At 38.7% G+C, this 19868-nt stretch overlaps 1 protein-coding gene across 1 annotated transcript; it reads right to left on the reverse strand.

Moving 5' to 3' along the window:
• Positions 1-87: 87 nt before the first annotated feature.
• On the reverse strand, positions 88-19379 carry LOC140923771 (E3 ubiquitin-protein ligase PDZRN3-like). Its single transcript, XM_073373844.1, has 8 exons — positions 18629-19379; positions 17973-18053; positions 17230-17334; positions 9096-9641; positions 7284-7370; positions 6034-6096; positions 5419-5517; positions 88-2873 (listed from the first exon to the last, which is right to left on the reverse strand). Exons 1-8 carry the CDS (start codon positions 19331-19333, stop codon positions 1521-1523), a joined length of 3039 nt encoding a protein of 1012 aa, XP_073229945.1. The 5' UTR covers positions 19334-19379; the 3' UTR covers positions 88-1520.
• Positions 19380-19868: the final 489 nt, after the last annotated feature.

A 19868-nucleotide genomic window follows, 5' to 3' on the forward strand; every position in this document is an offset into this window, starting at 1 on the left:
GGATAGTCCCATTTGGCGCCCAAGGGAAAAAGTTACTTAACTGAAGGCAAACAGTACTAGACACTGACCAAGAAGTGAGGCGTTCAGTGCTCTTGTTCAATAAATTTTATTTACAAATTCGCAATAACATAAATTATTTAAATCTTTGCTCGACAAAGAAAACCAAGAAAATCGAGTTTCTGTGCTACGATAGCGTACTTTCACCAACAAGCTACATTTTTTACAAGGAACTAGCTGAAGTGAAAGAAACAACAACTCTGTTCATTTGTATCATAATAGCTTAATCTGGCGATGTTTAAATTCAATGAAACTTTCAGAAGCAACAAAGAAAGAATGAATGCGTAATAACGCGTTTTTAAATAATTTCCAGTAAAGGGCAAAAAACAAAAAGAATCCCAAATTTCATATACTAAAATACTAAAAATGATCGTGAAATGGACAAAATGTGGTTGTAACGCGAAGTTAACGTTTGGGTTAGGGCACTAAATACAAAGTCTATAGCCCAAGTTCCGGGTTACGTCGCAAAGAACACAACTAGCTCTACCCATTAACCAATAACACTATAGTCTTTGTACATCAAAAAGACTAAATAGGGTATATATACTGAAGCCGAATAAAACTTTTCAATTTGTAGGACGATGTCTCTTGATGCGACCATTTGGATGAAGACTCTTCGTAACTTCACATGGTGCCATTTTTTCATTAATTCAGCTGTGATATGAAATCTGGGTTTTTTCCTTAAACTGATTTTTTGCCCTTTTTGGAGATGAGGGTCAACTTTTCCCATCGAGTGCTACTGCATATTTCGGTTAAAAAAGAGAAAAGTAGTATTCACGTCGAGTGTATTCGATCTTTTGATGAAAGGGAACTGTGTTCAATTCTTCTTTAAAGATCCACTTGCTCAAAGGAGAACTGAAACCAGAAAGCTTTAACAACACCCATTTTGACATCCTTTTCGCTTCCCACTTGGAGAAATGGAAATAGCCTCAATTCTACTAAATCTGACAATAGTTAAATTTGTTTGTTTCACATAATACTACATCTTTTACTATTTTTTACATAGATACAACTGGGTGGCAATAAATTACAAGCTTCCGGCAATGAACAAGAAATCGTGTGGCAACAAATAACGTTGCGTCTTCAGTCTCTAACCTCGTGTCACGCGACGCCGCGAAAAGGATTGCGTAACGCTTCTATCCAAATATTTGCCTCGACGGATAAATATATTTTATCGATTTATTTAGGGCTAACTGGAACACCAATGACAGTTGTAAGAAGGTTTGTAAAAACTTTTGTTTGCGCGAGAATTTTTTTTTTTAACATAAGTCACAGATGGTATTGTTAAAAAACAATTACCACAAGGTATTCCATAACTTTAACTTTAGTATACACAACGCGCAAAAGATAAAGTAAATCTACTAACAATAACGACAACTCCAGCCCTTGTGAAGGGTAAATTAACTATAACAATATTATTTTCGCTCGTTTAACCATCAAAATGCCTTATTTTAAGGTCAGTATTAAACGGTAGTTACGTGTATGGGACCAACCGGAGACCCGTCCGGGTTACGCTGGGTTAGATACTCCCGAACAGTCGTAAAGTCATCAAAATGTTGTTGCTTATTCCTGTTCATTCTTCTGTGGCTCATTTCCACTATTAAATCCCTACGTCCTTTGCCACTCTCAGAACCGCTGCCCGTGTGCGGGCTTTCAGCCTCCTTAATTTGTTGGAGTTTTTGAAATTTCTTTTTGCGCGCTTCCCGCACCCGTTCTAGATGTCGTCTCCGTTCCTCGCGCGGCCAGTAGCGGCCTTGATAGACTGTGTGCGTGTCATCATCCGTAGTCAAGCCTTTGCGTTCGTCCGTGATTTTTTGCGCACGTTCGCGGAGAAGTTTGTTTCTGGCTTGTCTAGCAGGGGTGGCAGGCCGCTTGCGAACAAAAATTTGACTGCCATCCTTGGACATGCGCACTTTCCACTCAATGTTCTGTTGAGACCCGTTCAGGGACTGATTGTCATTTAAATTAGTCTTCTTTTTGCTGCGATGGTCTTGATGATCGGATCTTCCACCAAAACAGTCCGACTCACCGATCCAGTTTATGTGTTGAGTAGAGTCTTTATTTACAGCTCTTATGTAAGACGCACGAATTGTCCTGCTTACATTGCCGAGCTTATTACTTCGCCTGTGATCTGCGTGCCGGCTACGATCTCGATCTCGATCACGGTCACGCTCTCGTTCACGATCACGATCGCGTTCCCCGCGGGATTCATCGCCGTATCTATCCTTATGCGAATCCCGCGTTTTCTTTCGTTCCTTTCCTCTCTCTTTATCCTTTCTTGGTGGCGAGCCGCCATTTCGCGTAGGAGAAAGGCAGTTTTTACTTGAAGATTCACTACTACGGCGTTTTGAGCTGCTTTCAGAACGTTCTTTGTTATTCCGACAAGAGCCTTTATCGACTTGTGTCGATTTGATAGGTGACTTGTTTTCCCCCGACCGTATGGGAGAAAACGCTCGTTCCTCTCTACTTGGTGAAGAATCTGAACTGCTCTTCCGTTCCAGTGAATTTGCATTACCAATAGCAAAGCTATTAGTAACATCGGCATCTGGAGTTTTACAAGAGTTCTGTGGCATAAGAGCGTCCTCTCCGAAGTCCTGCTCGGAGCTTTCGTCATTCTTCGTACTCTCGTCGGTTTTCCCGACTCCACTGTCTTTCTCACACTTATACCCGTTCGTCAAGTTTCTATTTAACTCATCTTTTCCGTCTTCTTCTTCTTCCTTGATTACGCCAATTCTAAAGTTTCCTAAATCTTCGTCTATGGGGTCAATAAAATTCCAGTCCTGGCTTCCCTCGCTACCTATGAGAGTGGCTTGCACCTAGAGGACACAAGAATAAATTGGCTTAATTAACTATCTATAATATTAATGCAACCAATGTAAATCATCCCCCGCGGGTTACATCAAGGAATCCCATTTTCCCCCAGGGGTAACACCTATGAACAGATAAGTACCTTTAATTATGTTGGAAACACAAGGAGCAAAAAACAATGTGACCTATCGGTTCTCTCCTTACAGGCCTCCATTCACTACAAAGATCGATATCATGGTTGTTAAACGAACGATTTCACCTTTGGTATTTTAATTGGATTTAACACTGTTAATCAGCATTAAAAAATTGCGGCTAATTATTTTTTATACCATTTTCGCATTAAATACCAAGGCGAATTACAACGAGATTAACTTTGTCTGAGTTCGGCAGGCAGGTTGCCGGCTCTGTGAAATGTAATCTAATTTGCTTTCAGTAAGAAGTTAATTTTTTGTCCGCAAAGCTTTTTAAGGATAAGACAGTTATTGGAATTTTTCACCCACAAGGAAAGACGTTGAACACGATCAAGCTACTTGATACTGTTAAACACTAAGACTAACGGACGTTAAGTTCACAGCTTCGCTTAAGAGTAGTTTTAGAGTATAGTAAACAGCTATTTGAACTTACATTAAGAACGCATACTGAGGTAGCAAGAACCACCATGTCTGGCTCTATATAAATACAGTACTACACGAAAGGAATGCGCATGCTCTAAAAGTTAAAGTTATCGAGATCTTTGCATTTAAGTCTGAAAACATTTGCCCTATGGCACAGCCTTGTGATAAATTTGAGCATAAGTAGTGTACAAAGATTTACTTAAAGTCTATTCATAGTATCTAATGAAAATATTGTCTAGACGCCAAAACACCCCCTAAAACAAAGAAAGACTTTTTAAAGTAAACTTGTAACAGAAAGACCTCCAAAAGCGCAATTAAGCTTGCCTTCGTTTGTTCTCGCCGACGCGACCCATTTTTCCAGCTTCCTTCATGCTTCACGTTTTTACTTTTACATACCAGACGTATAATAAACGTGCTTCCGAAACTGTTTAAATCAACGCTTTTGATCTTTTCAATCAACATACGATTTTTCTTTATCAAATAAGACACTATCGACTTTCGACCTTGTGTTGCGATATAAACCAGCACCAGGCATTTGAAACTAGACTTTCGCAAGAAACGCAAGTTTCAGAAGTTTACACGGTATATTGTTTGAAAACTTTTTGTTTCATCGTATAGTAGCATTCAGTAGTTTTGCTAAGGATTAAAAATAGATGTTTAACAGTGGATTAACATTAAGACGATATCCATTGTGAAATGCTTTTTACGTATAAAGAGAAAACCGAAAGAACATAGAATCCAATTATGTCAAGTGCACGACATAAAGGTCTACGAACAGCCATTAGCCAGTTCTATAATTCTGCGATATAAAATTCCACTTTTGCGGGCAAGGTTGGAAACCTCTTGCAAATAAAAAAAATTAATCACGTCCTTTTACAGGGCTGACAAACAAACATTCCGTGACGCTGCTTAAGAAAAACAAGTTAAGTCGACAAAATGATCGCTATTAAAAAGCAACTTGAGCTCTACACCTTGCCGTATTAGAATGGGTTTTATTGATAAAGGTACAGATTTGTGTTTTGAAAATACATACAAACACGCAATCCTCAATAATATTGCGTGCAGAAATTTCTTTTACACAGATTATGAACATTCCCCTCTGTTATAAGACGGAGTTTACAAAGAAAATGTAACTACTGGCCACGCTGTTATTACGAGGAGAGAAAAAAGTATTGCTTCCGTTAACTAAGTGCGGACAAACAAAATACAAAACATTTTGTGCCTTTTTTTCCGTGATTTTATAATATTTCCACCGAATGTCATAATCTTTTATCAGACCAAAATTAAAAAAAAAACACTCTCATAACTTGTCTCTGTTCCTCTTATCGACAGTTTTAAACTCTTTCAATGCAAACTAAATCTCGAAGTAGGCGCACCAGGAATCCTTAATCTCACTTAAAGTTTGCCAAAGGAATTCAAATAAAAATGTTCCTACTTAACATAGTCCGCTTAGCTAATTCATCTGTTACCATGTATCAAATGACGAGAGCGACAGGAATGAGGCATCAACGCAAGCCAAAGCAGAGGCGAAAGCCACAGGATACCATGCCATATTGATTGGTTGACCTGTGCACTTAAGTTAAATTGAATATCCTGTCTTATCTTATCCCACGAAAGCTTTTTATTCCTTTAGACTCACTTTTAGTAGGAACAGCCCCGACTACCTCATATGGAAAATCTATTTTCACAGGTGACACAGTAACAGTAATAATTAACCCTAAGATCAAAATTTGAATTCTCATTTGTTGCCCTTATTGATTTGCTACAGAAGTATTGGGGAGAAGTTTCTAAAATATCAAGCAAATTCATCTTGAGAGATCATATCCATAATTCTCATGACCACTCTGTTTTACAAGGCATTGATGTTACAAGGAGAAATTTGATGCTGATCACTCTAAGGGCTTAAAGGGTTAAAGCAATGTTTCGATGATGTACAAACCTCTTGAGCCGGCCGAGCTACAAGAAACTTGATAGTCTCGGATGATTCATAAACCAATGGTTCTATATCACTTATGTGCGTAACAGGCGCATCATTGATCTGCGGAAACAAATGAACAGTTGCAGTCACGTTAATTACTCCAACAAGTGCGGCTCGATCGCGATTTCCTTTTATAAACAGCGGTATCGCGTAGTTCAGCAGTTCCGACTTTTCTCACTTTGCGCGTCTAAAGTTTGTGAAACTGCGCCTTCAAATTGTATTTCTACGTTAAAACACTCACAGCTCGTGTTTAGTGTATGAAAGGAACTCGCCTTGCTACTATAGGTTTTCTACCGATTTACCGCGTCTAGCTCTTCGCAGACGCATTTCATTTAGATTTTAAAGGTGTGGCTGCCAGTTAGCGTAGAAGTTAAGCACAACCTAGGGACCTCTCAATAGCGAACAGTTTCTTGACTTTTTTGGCCAAGATACCCAAGGTTACCAAATTCCTACCCTTGTAATACGGATGCCTTTGTAATGCGGACACATGGCTCTGTCCCTGTGGTGTCCGTATGAAGAGGTTTTTCCCGTGTAACAGTTTAGAACTAGTTGACGCCTTCACTGAATATCTCATACCTTTAAAACTTCATCCCACAGGGTCAATCTTCCATCAAGGTATGCCACGGAACCGGGATCAATCTGTCAAAAGAAATAACAAATTTGGTCTTTTTTTGAATTCCTCTCGAAAAAGGGTGATTCCGCAGGTACGAAAGGGTGTCGGGGAAGATTAACGGTCAAGAACAAAGACGTCTTCGACAACCTTTTTTGGCATTAAAAGACCACAATAACCTTGATTTACTTTAATAATAAGTCAGGGACATTTTGTTTTTGCCGGCTCATGGGTGTCTACTTCCTATATGTCAGCGCACGTTTCAAACAAGCCAGCCATTACCTACTAATACAGCAAGTGTATAACAAGTAACAATAGAAAATAGAGTCTTCAACAATGTACTGGCGGTAATTTACGCTCAATAGGCCTCTCCCGCATTCCGCTCCATTCCGCTCCATTCCGCTCCTTTGTTTACAGGAATGCGGGAAAGGTTTATTGATTGATTACGATTTCGGCAAGGCTAAGCTTTTTTCACTCCGGAAGCACTTACTTAAATAAAAAGTTTAAACGTAAACTGAATAGGCCCTCCCAAATTAGCCAAAAATGAAGGAATGTTCGGCATAGAAAATTGCGCGAGGTTATGGGATGTAAGTAATCGCTTTCCCCTGGTCAAGACGAATAATAATATTGGTTTATAGATCTGGTAGTTTTAGTCTTGTCTTAACAGTCTTGACTTCAGTTGTATTACCTGGGCAAAGACTAAGGAGAACAGTGGGTGGTATGCAAACAAGATCGCGATGTGGTTTTTTAAATTGAACGACTCTAACAAGATCAAGGCACATTAACTCAGTAACAAGATTATGGTGATCAGAAGAGATCTCCGATGAGGGCACTAACAAGATAATAGTCCGCAGATCACAGTCGACAGGCACACATACCGAGGCCTTCTATTGAGTCGCCATTAATTGCCTCTACCTCTGCTTGACAGAACCAAACCTATTTAAGACGGGTTTTCATAATACAAGGCCTGCAATCTCTAGCTGGTTAAGGCAAGCAGCCAACTTTTCTGCTCAATGAATCAGTCACAAAACGTTTGCCCATCATAATGGGAAGAAAGAGAGAAACTGTTGACAGTTGCCAGTACAGCGCTTTCAGTTACGTAACGATGGCGGTCAGAGTGTAATGCTTCGTACTTTTGTGTAATTAAAGTACAAAACGGTCGCGTAACCAGATCCAAACTTTTCTTTCCCATTTTCCAGTTAATCAATTAGCTTACCTCGCACACATGTACCGTGGATTCATCTTCTTCCCCGCAACAGAATGTTAATCCTAGATCACTGTTTGCTATCCAGAGAGTTATTTCCTGGAACGGATTCAGTCAAAACAAACACACATAAAGATTAGCGGACTGGACCTTCGGTTCAAAAGGCCAGGATAGTAAACGTGGATCGACAGGTCGTAAAACAAATCGGGCCGGCACCAGGACTTAAATCATGTGTTGTTGTGCGATGGTTTGTCATTCTAACTTTCGCATCTGTGGATGAAATCCTTTGGTGTTGCCATACAAGTGAAACCTCTTTGGCGTTAGTATTGCATATGTAAGATGTTTCCCAACCCCTTTTGAACAAACCTAACATGGATGCCACATCCAAAGGTTTCTGAAATTCTTTGAATTTCCCCTGACAAAATTAAAATTTCCCTGACCAACTGAATTAACAATTTTACAATTTGGTCCCGAAAATGGACTTAATCCTTCCCTCGCTGCCATTGTTTAATGCTTTCAGCAAGTCACGTTCAGTGTACATGAATTGATATAGTTCCTGGACAATATGTGCAAAAACGATTGTTTTTCTCGAAAACCCAACATCAGCATGCGTTCAATTTCGTGGACAATATTCTACCAATACAACATGATTCGTGTCCGTAAAATGTACAAAAGAATTTAAAATACAGTAGAAAATAAATATGTACTCTTAAAATTTCCCTTTTCCCTAACTTCTTTCCAAGACTTGAATTTTCCCTGACTTTTCCCTGACATTAAAAGAAAATTTTTGCCCTGACCATTTCCTGATCTGTGGCAGCCATGCTAAGGGTGGATTTCCACTGCAGCGTATTTTTTTACGGGTTAATTACGGTTAGGGTTAAGCAAGAAATAAAATAAAGGCACTGTATGAAAGGCCGCGCGAATGCGCACGCATGTAAATTTCCGCGCCAAAAATAAATAGACAAAATAGAAGCAACGTATGAAAGGTCGCGCGTAAAAGCAAGTTAAGAGAGATTCAACTTTTACGTGTACGCGCGACCTTCTTCAGAAGGCCAATATCAAGTCTTGAAATTCTTTTCAAAATATTGGTTATCAACCAGTACATTCACAACACCGCTTTTCGACCCTCCTTCGGAAATTCCTGGTAAAATCAGCAGGAAAAGAAGGCATTTACCACTGTCTGTTAAGGGACCCTCAATGAAATGTTTCTGTTGAAAGCCAACGGACAGTACTTCTTGGTCAAGGTTATAAAGGCGTGGAGTTTTCTCTGAGTCCATTATCACGCATCATTCAAATAATTACACCACTTAGAACGGGGCACCGGATGTAGGAAGGCTTTGCTATGCGCCAGCGGCACCCATCGAGAATATAGTTCAAAACCACTTAAACATAGGATGGTTAAACGAATTTTAGTATTTAAACGGTAGATGTGGGCATATTTTTATCCCCTAAAAATTTTTCATCTGTTCGGATTTCTTAGCTGAAAGTCTAGTGATCCGAAAATTATAGGGAGCCAGAAAAAAGGCTCCCGAAAATTCTAGGTGACCTTTTCAGGGTAAAAATCCGTTAAACTGGGCAATTATACCATTTTTTAGATGTTCGAAAATCCTAGGAGAGGCAGGCAAGCAAGAAATTTCACAACAAATGTTCCGAAAATTCTAGATCTCAAATCATGTTCCGAACAGATATTTTACGAAAATTGACGTTGGGTGCCCCTGATGCGCCTGATGCGCCTTGCGCCTTGTTTTCGAGAATACTGTTATGGAAAGTATATTTTCTCGAACTCTTAGGCGTCAAACTGTGACGTAATCAACCAATACTCACCTCATATTCATAGTCGAACTCAGGGTCAAAATATATTTCGTCAGAAACTGCAGTCACGTACGATTGTCCTTCCAACCTACAGTTTGAGTTCTCATCTACATTGTCCACGTAATTAACATCTTTTACAGCGAACGTGACTCGAGGCAATGTCCCCTGCTCACTACTGACAATGTTCTCAGAGCTCGGCAAGCTCTCGCTTGTCGACCGCAGATTTTCTACATCGTCTCTGCAGAATGACTCCAAACGACGGCGTGAGCATTCGGAACTACTTGTTCCGTCGTCAAGTGATTTCTCGAAGGGATTCAACAAATCCTGTCGAGGGCTGTATCTGTCGTGTATTCCGCTATCCGTGTCCATACTCTCTATTTCTTGAGAAAGGCAGAGATCTGTCTGTGTTCCAGATGAGATCACCTCGGGGACGTACTGCATAAGGGGTATCACGTCGGTTCGCTTGCGTTTCACCAGAATATGCAGCGGTTCAGAGGCACTCTTGATAGCTTCCACAGCTGTAGCGTGACTCGCTTCTGAGAGATCTGTTCCGTTGACCTGCAACGTGAAAACATCGAACAGAACAATAAGAACAAGTGATTTACGATTTTCAAAGATTTCGACGTTTTGTGTAGCAGTTCATAAAAATTCTGTAGTCAGCAGAGCATGCCCAGCAGTCTGACGCCAGAAAACAAAATCAGTTCTTATTAATTTACACGTCTTGATAAGAACCGCATTTCGTTAAGTGAATATAAGAAGAAAATATTATGGTCAGGGTAAGTCTTTCTGTTTCCCCATCAGCCAGGCGCAAAATCAAAGCAGTAGGTTAACAACTTAATCTTCTACAGCTGATAACATGATTTCTTTCCGCACTGACCGGAACCTAAACTTCACAAATCAACATTGGTTTCCAGAATTTGTTGAGCTGTTTGCTTTGGCTTTTGCAAAGGAAAGCACGATTCACGACACTACTAGCTGATAAAATTTTGTATTGTCTAGAGGCTAACACCTAAGGAATAAAACTATTATTAAATTATGTTGACACAAAATAGTTTTTTTGCTATTTCCTCTTGTTTTCCAACTTTTGTTTTGCTTTGTTTCGTTTATATTTGTTTGTTTGTTTATTTTTCAAAAACTTCAATATTTAAGTTACAAGCTTCTTGTTCGCTCCTCCAAACATCAGAAGATTTAAATTTCAAAAATATCAATGAACACTGTTCGCCCTATCAAAACTTGCTTATCTCGCACCTTTTTATCACATGTCAAATCAAAAAGCCCCAGGCAAATTCCATCCTCCTTGGTCCTTCAAACCCGTAAATTGAATCACATTAAATGGTTCATTTGCTATCTTTATTTCGTCTACAACGCTTTCGTAGCGTCTTCTTACAAATGGATCTGTTCTGTTTTCTTACACTACTGAAATAACTTAAGAAACGGATATACGATTTGCGTTTTCTGACACGTCTTAATATACTTTATTTAAAGCATATGGAAAAGTCGTTCTGATTGCATTTTGTGACACTTGCTTTAACTTTCTGTAGCCTGTGTGGGACAGCATGGTACAAATTTTCATGAAATCGATACCACCACATCTCTTGACAATTTGGGTTACTCTCTGCATCCTAGACAAATTAAAGTGTTTTTCAGTTGCCAGGTAATAACAGCGGTGGGAATCTCCCTCATCAACGAAAGATTTGTCACCTTTATTTAGTGTCAGGAGTATAGCTGCTGTGCGCAGAAAATGGGGTTTTATCTCAAATCGAGCTACAGTTTAAGACATCATTTCTACGAGGTTATCACGACTGTAAACTGACTGCCGCCCAGGAAGTTAAAATGGAGCCATCAACGAGTACATCTGTCAAAAATATAGGCGTCCTTTTAAAATTAGCTGCATATACTGATAACATTTGTATTGACGCGTTGAGGTTTTGTCGAATTTTGTGCCAGAAAAAAAAATAGACAATAGCTTAATGCATACATTAATATAATGGGGGTGTGGTAAGATTGGCAAGATCGTACGATGATGTCCTAAAACAGACGTAAAGAAATATTCTTCCAAATTACAAACGAGAGACAGAAAAGTCAAGTCGCAGTTAAATATTGGGCTAAACATGTTTCAGCAGGTGATTACATTTGGAAAGAGCGCAGGCCGGGCCCATGTAGTGCAACAGTGTGTCCGCTCAAATGAAACCTCTTCAGCAGTACTTTGACATGGTCTTCTTTGAGTTTTTGTCTTTTTCTATTTTTTTAAATGAAATTCGGAATTTTTGGCACACTAAGGAATGTGAGGGTCAATGATTTGAAAAGCGATAAGGAGCGAAATTTACTGTGGGTTCGATTCCACAACAAATTATGTACGAAAAGAAAATATCATCAAGGTTCATCGCTTTTTGTACAGGAACTTCAATCACTATTTGAAACCACATCCTGTATGAACGAGACAATCCCAGGGACAATTTAAATTCTATCTGATGGCACTTCCTTCGTCAATATCTTTCTGATGATAATGAAGCGAAAATCTGCTCCGTTCATCATTAGTCTTGGTTGAAGGATCGATTTGCCAGATGCAGTTTACGTCTGTTTTTATTAGAGTTATCCTTCAATGCGAAAAACATTGCCATTTTTGGCTATTTAGAAAGGCAATTCAGAGTCGTAGAATGATTCAGTGATAGATACAAAAGCAAATCTTCAGGCCATGTGTTATTTGTATCAGCGAAATAGATTGGCACAAAATTTTCGACATCGAAAGAATGCAAATGCACATTAAAGTCAATTTAACATAGAATTCAAATTTTTTTCGTAAGAATTGCCTGAGAACTTTTATGTTCGCTTAATACCACTAAGAAAAACGCAAAACTGATTATAAATCTGTGCTTTAGCTAACTATTATTACAATGTACCATTCAAAGGTGTTTGTATGAACATTACAGGCACGAATAACCCTCGTGTGAAATCATTAACAACGATGTCTCTTTTTGTTTTTTTTGACAATCCTTCAAACGTCCAGAAACAGGAACCAATAGAGTGCTTTGCATTTGGCGAACTGACAAAACGCTTAGGGGCAAATACAATCAACTAATTATAACCAACGTAAAACGGTAGAAATTTTTCGCTGTAAAATCATACAGCTGCCCCCCATATTATTACAAATATACCGATTTAAAAGGTCAACTTCTGTAGGTCTCTGGCATTCCAGCTAGTTCATATAAACAAATTTATCTAGACAAGGTATACCGTTTCCAAATGTACTATCTTAAAAAAGTTATCTTTCCCTTTTCACTCCGACCAACCGCGGTCAAGCCAATCTTTTCACTGATAACATTAAAAATATCCCCTTTTGCAATATTGCGTGGGAATCAGTCAGATACCTTTGAAAGGATTTTCTCAATTTGACCAAATTAGTCCCTGAAATCCTACAAGGAAAAGTGCGCCTTATAGATATTGAAAAAAAATCGGTTTAAAATAATCAAATTACTTTTGCAAATCCCAAACAGTTAGTGATATGTTTTGTTCCTGAACTTCTATATTTAGCGTATTTTATTTTATTATTTTTTTTACCTTGAACTTAGAAGATATTGGATACGTTCGCTACCAAAATAGTTTCATTACATATTGGTGACCATTAGATCTTCCGGGGAAAATAATTAAAATCTGTACATTTTTGCTGCAAACAAACCACGATGAATTTCAATTCGTAAAGTTTTGCTCAAGTTTGAATTCACTCACCTTTCGTAATAATCAGCCTAGACGATACTTTCGGGGACACTTTACCGCGATATCTTAAAATATATATCTCACACACCTTCCGTGACTTTGAAAGTCCTACTTTGAAAAACATTGATAATATTTACCACTAACGAGAGAGAAACGAGTGGATAATATGAAACTTATGTCAATATTTTTCTGTCTATTATGAGGTTGGTATCACGACCTAATGGATGGTTCTTTATTAATTAACATGTTAGCATGCGATCTTCCTTTAAAATGTATCCAACAAAAATTTTTCATTTTACGTAAAAATAAGAAGTATAGTAATATACAAGAGAGACGTCAGGGTTTTTAATAAGTTTTTTTAGCATTAAATTTAAGAGAGTTAGTTTCTTGGACACAAAATCAAAAATAATATTTATCATAAAGGATGCTGAATGACTTTCCGCAATTCAACAATGCTAATGAATGAATTTTTGTACGGCATGACAAATGAATCAAATTTATTTTCATAGGTTTTTTTTTCAGAAAACAGTTCAAAAGAGTTAAATATCCTGTTCAGTAGAAAATTTGCCGTAAACATGGTGACAACAAATACATTTTATTTTTTGGAGCCGCCGTGAAAATCGGACCCTGTATCACTCACTGCACCAGATTTATCTACTCAACGGGCAGTCAAAACTATGCGATAAAACGCCGCATTTTGCGCGTTAATTATAATTTTCGACTTGTATATTTTATCGGCTTTAGTTCTAGATATTTATATCTTTGGTATAAAATAATCTTGAAAAGTAGTTCGTAGGGAAATAGCATAAATTAAGAATGTTTCGGTTTGTCTAAATTCATTACCGTTTGTAGACAAACACCTGCCGTGGGTATACAAAAACAATAAATAATGTAAAACGGTTTCTTGCTTTGTGTTTCTTTAAATCCAATTTAGTACACTTAGTTGAAAATTTGATAACTTCTGCCTTTTTAAAGCATGAACGGCCAAATGAATTTTAAATGGGAAAAATATTTATGAATTGCTACTAGTTCGTTAGGCGGAATTAGAAAATGGTTCATTCGTTAATTCGGGAAAAATTAACAGTTTTTTTTTCCTTTTCAGACAAGAGATAATCACTTGTCAGCCGGCTTATGCTTTAAGTAATCAACTGCGCGAGAAGGAGCCAGTCGGCTACGTATTTCTATATCTTAATGTCGCTGTCTTGTTTAGCATTTTAGAAAAGTGATTTTCACTTACCGTCACTTAATGAGTCGAACAGCCTTTCATCGCACCAACATTAAGCTGCATTTTAGCCATTGTAACTTAAACGGCTTCAAGTCTTTTCGGTTAAATTCTAAAAAGACCATTCTCCCTTTTCAAATTGTCACTAAAACGTATTCACTAAAATACTGAATAAATTATACAAGGGAACTTGGTAAATCCTTTGATGACTCGACTAAACTTCAAGGAATTTTCGTTCAGTTAATAGAGTTCTACGTTACTAATACATGACCTGCGCTTGTTATTTCCAAGCTTTTCGATGTTCAGGCCTATATTTATCTTTTTTAATCTGCTGCTGTCCGGTATACTTTTACTGTTTATAACACATAAACGCGATTTTATCAAATTCCTTTTTGTTCCTGAAATCACGTCAAAGTTCAAACTTTGCGTCCTTTCTTTTGTATTACGGAAAAACCACACAATATTTCGATAAAACACCTTTTTAACGAACAGCAGGGAATTCTTAATCACTCTTAGCATACGAAATACCTTGTATCTTCAAATATTACTAAGACAAACATTTTATTTATTTGACAACGTTGTCATGCAGAGAAAATCGCTAATAACGGGAAATATTCTTTAGAATATGCGGAAAATTTTATTTTCGTTGTTCACAAAAAAATATTCTAGTTTTCCCTCAATTCTATTTTTCGTACATATTCTAATAAATGTACCACTCATAGTTTTTCTACCGGCTTTAATCTAGATTACACCTCACAAAACTATCAACAAATACTGCCGCGATTATTTTCTCATGCAAAGAATATAACAAAAGCTAAGCTTTTAAGGATTAACAGGTCCTGTAGTTACAAAACAGCGTATGGCTGTATCGAAAATTCAAAGGTCAATTAAAAATGTTACGGAAAGAGAACAATATTTAAATTTGGCTGAACACACTTTCAGCCACTTGTCAGTGACTGACGATTAATCTTCTTCGAACGGAAGAGCTTTTGATGGGTTTTTGATAATTGTTTTGGAACTGAGATCCGCGGAATTGAGGAAATGGTTTTTCTAGAACCCACGCTGACACAATACCTCTTAAAAACGTAAATCGACCGAAATATCATGAATTAAAGAAAATAATAAGCTAACCTAGGCTCTTAGACTTTGCGAAGCCAAAACTTCGGCACCCAAAAGGAAATTTTAACGCCGAATCAATATATCGAAAATGTTACAAACAAGTCACTTTACGACTTTGAATGGGTTCTTTGATCGAGGTCATGTATTGAGATATAGCTTTTATACTATAGTAAGCACGTAAAAGGAGCGATAGTGATCTATGTAAAAGCCGTGAAATTACAAGGCGACCTTTGAAGGTCAAAGAGAAAGAGATTTATTGTTTGATGTTAATTCTGTCGTTCATTTTCCTAATGTTGTAACGCTATATCAAAATACTTACGATGTGTGTTTCTACAATGTCTATCATAACATTGGACAGAGAACAGGAAATCGGCATTTGATACAAGAGACTAGCGATGAAAGATTCCTCCACCCGGGTTTTTCACCAAGCGATATGATACGGCTACCAATAAAAATCTACATGTTGGCTCTGCACTATTTTTCCCCGGCGAAATATCATTATTTTTCAGCAGAAAAGTAGCGAGCTAACATTTACCGTCAAAGTTTAATACTTTACTCGAAGAAATAACTTGTTCATTGAGGGGTTACATAAGCGCGCAGCCAGAAGTCAGACGAATTTCAAGCTCATGAGAAGCTACATGTTTAAGATTCTTTTGCGGACAAGCATACTGATATCTTACGAGATTTTATGAAACCTTAGAAACCATACTTGAATTGCTGATGAAGGATTACAGACGTGCCCTTTTACAGTTGAAAGGTATGGGGGAAATATTAAAGAGATTTTACCATCGCGGTTACGCGCGTATTATGTAAGCCGTTTTTGACCCTAGAAGCTGAAAAGTTCAAATATCTTTCAAAAGGATTTTCTTTCATATTTCCGTGAATTACATTCGCAAATTTTTGTTTGTCTGGAAGGCAACACAACAAGACAACGGGCTGTGCGAGAAGACAAAAATAAATAATTCATTTAGACTACTGTCTCTTCGTTCCACAAATCTACAAACTTTTGTCTCGCCTTTGGCTACGGGAAGTTTATTGGTGCATTGTTGTCAATTCTTGGTTGCCTGCTAATATTCTGAAAGACCTAAACTTCAGTCTGTATATTGTTCAACTAACAGATCAATTTCCGATAAACGCCTTTTGTAAAACACAGCGAGAGCCTGGACTATGCCTACACAATACATCCTGGTTTGTATAATTTATTTTTGCTCGCGCAGGTGGGCAAAGAAACTCACAAAAGCAAACTGGTCTCTTTCTTTTCTTAACGCAGCGAGAACTCAAGAATCTCGCGTGACAGGGCAGTGGTTTCCAACTGCGGAGAAAAGATTGACATTTCACATGAGGTCTGCGGAACAAGCGAGGCCAAATACTTGATCTATTTTGAACTGTTGAACGTACAGCATGCTAAACAAACAGGAGACTAAAAATCGCCGCGAGAGCGCCTGAATTATACATAGACCACGTGGTGGGACATATTCAAACATCAAACGAGTCCTTGAAGCGAAAAATAAACACGACGGTGTCAGAGAAAAGGCTTTGAGGTTTTCAATTCAGTTCGCCATGGGAAGCTGTCTTTGTTTGAGCAATTAAAATGTCGTGAGTTATCTGTTTTCGCGTTAGCGCAAAGCTCTGAGTGGTAAAATCCAATTCCCCTTAAGATAACGTGGTATAAGTAAAGGCAAGCCAAATTTGTTTACAAGTGGTAATCAAGCTAGTAAAGTGTCTCTCCTTTAGCAACGGAAGCATATGGTTTGTTAGTTAGTTCATTAATCCGAAGCTGACAGTCGGAAACGTACAAAATATTTAATACGCTGAGCTAAATTACGACCAATTCTCTGTAAATAAATCCTTTTAGGGCCAGCTCTTTAGGAATGAAGGCTTCATAAAATGAACAACCCACCACTGAAGCGCGTATATAAAGTCGGTTAGCGAGACAAAAGATGAATTTAATATCACGAGCGGCTCTCTAAAGATATGCGTGTCACCGACGGTGTCATGCAAATGATGAAAGAGATCTTGTACATTTTACTGTAATACACGCGCGCGAGAATGGCTTTGTTTGGGTGTTAAGACAAATACAGCAGGTCTTACCTTCAATATTCTGTCATGAACTTTAAGTCCTTCTTCTTTCGAGGCCGGTCCGCCGTCTGCTATTTTGGAAACCACAATACCACCACCAACTGAATTGTTTCCGACCTGATAATAAAAACGGCGAAAAGTGAAGTGTTTGTTACTAAACAAAGACGCGCAGAATTCTGTAGCTGTTGAGAAGGAATGCGTGGGTATCGAAATCCAAAGTTTCCGCGCGATGAAAGAGAAACGCGACGGAACGCGCGCGGCGGTTTACAACGTAGTATATTTGAAAACAGACAAAAGTGCACTCATTTATTTCACTACATCGGTATCCAACCGTGTTTATGAGTACATTCTTTCAAAAACAAAACAAAGAGGAGTTCATTTTCTAAGGAACTTTCTTAAAGGACCCTACTTATCAATCGCCACAATACCAGTCAGATCGCCCAGAGTTTCACTAGACGTGATAACAAAATTATTAGAGTTTGATAAGGTTTTAGTTATGTGATAATCTTCTAACAAATCTCGCACCACATGCCTGTGCAAGTCGCGTTCTCCGCCAGAATAAATTTCGGGCGAGTTGTAAAGAAAACAAAGAAGCAGACGAAAGAATGAGAGCAGGATTTTTAAGACCGATCGTGTCACGTACCGCGCGAACAAAGAGATTACTTGCGCGACGCGAACGAAATTCTCAAACAAGTGACGATTCAGAGCATCAGGGCTGTCTAGAATAACCAAGAGACCTTTACAAAATATAATACCTCTGCGCCCCCCATAATATTGAAACCGAGAGATCCGTCCACTCTGGATAAAGACACTTCGACTTCTATTTCTTCGGCGGCCTGCAAGTCAAAGGATATATGAAAGTCAACCGATTGGCAGCGGTAATCAAAAACACATAGAAAACGTATAAATTCGCTTGTGTCTGTTTACTTACAACTTAATAAAGTGTCGCTCACCTTGGCTAGAAAAACAGTCGGGTGTCGGTTATAATGGATAAATTCGAGCGAAACTACTTTCACAGTCCATGGCGCAAGCTATTGTTTAGCTTAATAGGCGACGTGCGCTAAGAGTGTATAAGACTGAGTACTCAGTAGGTTGTAGTTGGAAGCAAACTCCAGCTAAAATAACTCTCTAAAAAATCCGCGTTTCGAGAGAGACAGAGAGAGGCGTTTGTTGTAAGGGGCCTTAGGCCTCTACAGGAATCACTACCTCTGTGGACCCCACAGAGCCTACTAATTGATCAAAACGATCCGGGTATTGATGTAGCTAGCTCACTGCACCTTCAAAACATACAAGCTATTCTGCGGTTTGGTTCCCAAATCAAACATATCACTGCGTCTGTATGCGCGCTCAATTGGAACAAAACATAATCAACTAAACACTAAGCTACACAGCTCATTCATAAATCACCTACCTGATCGGCTTCATCGTCTGTATGCTTCTGTAAAAATCCTACTTGAGATCGGTATTCCTTTAATTGCCTTTCGAAATTTAGCACTTGAATCTGGTAGCTGTGTAACTCATTCTCCAGATTTAAAATTCGGTCCTGAAAAACCTCTTCCCTCTTGGCTATTCTTTCACAGGCCAATTCCTTCTCCTGCTCCGCCCTTGTCAATTTCATTTGGAGCGAAGCGACCTGCGCTTGAAGGGCTTTGATGCAGTCGTGTGCGTTGGAATCCTGATAGAGCAGCGGCAACCCGCAGCCATTTTCACATACTACTACTCGCGTAAATTCGCGAGCTTCCGGGGAGTTCGCTTTGTTGCGTTCCATAATTCTGCCTCCGGAAGAATTTTCCCTCACGTATTGGCATTTTAAAAGATGCGAGTGAATATCCTCTACTTTTAAAATGGCTGGGCAACCTCGGCGAAAATTTTCACATCGAATATTTTGCTTTGCGATAAGGTAACTTAGTGGCAGAATCTTCTTGAGATCGTCAACAGAAATCTGCTCACATGTATGAGGACAGTAGCCGCTCTCTGCTGCCCATCGAACCAAACACTGGGCACAGAACACATGTCCACATGCGGTAGCTAAGGGTTCTTCTAGAACGCCAAAACATATTCCACATTTCAAATCGTCGTCCACTGGCTCTAGTAACCTTTCCACGTCAAAACCCATAGCCGTCCCATTGAGCGTATAAAAAGAAACACTGAACTGCCAGATAAACGATACGCTTGGGCTTTTGAACTTTGCGACAAAAATGATGGGCGGAGTTTTGAACTCAACTGACAAAAGCTGTCAAAAAGCTCCCACAAGCTGATTGGCTTATGACTTATCCACATGTTCTTTTCCGGCGTAGCACTTCACCGCTTTTCCCGCATCTTCGCGCTAAATCATAAAACCTAGAGTGTCACTGGTTCAATGGGATCACTGGTGACTACGTAACCCACAAGCTGATATTTCAATATATATAGCAACTGTGAAGCACGTCTTTCAACCCACGTGTTCCCATGAGAGTTCTATGTCTTAAACACTAGTCTACCTTTGTTATGCTGATTAGTCAGAGAGCATATATATTTTTTATAGACCATGGATGATCCACGGCACTTTTCTAGAAATTAAGTATTGCTGTTACTAAAAGGTTCGCCGATGAAAACAAATGTTAAGGGCTTGAAAAGGCGAATAATGGTCAGAAAGCATTGTTATGTGAGAG

The sequence above is a fragment of the Porites lutea genome, chromosome 13 (genome assembly GCF_958299795.1).
Source record: "Porites lutea chromosome 13, jaPorLute2.1, whole genome shotgun sequence".
NCBI classification, from domain to species: domain Eukaryota; kingdom Metazoa; phylum Cnidaria; class Anthozoa; order Scleractinia; family Poritidae; genus Porites; species Porites lutea.

What these genes read in the sequence shown, in the direction of transcription:
- LOC140923771 (XM_073373844.1), bottom strand. Translation starts at nt 19,333, where the DNA reads ATGGGTTTTGACGTGGAAAGGTTACTAGAGCCAGTGGACGACGATTTG. An exon ending in CCACGGTACATGTGTGCGAG is followed by an intron (nt 6,097 to 7,283) that starts GTAAGCTAATTG and finishes TTCTTTTGACAG; the next exon opens with ATTGATCCCGGTTCCGTGGC. An exon ending in TAGCTCGGCCGGCTCAAGAG is followed by an intron (nt 2,874 to 5,418) that starts GTTTGTACATCA and finishes TGTGTCCTCTAG; the next exon opens with GTGCAAGCCACTCTCATAGG.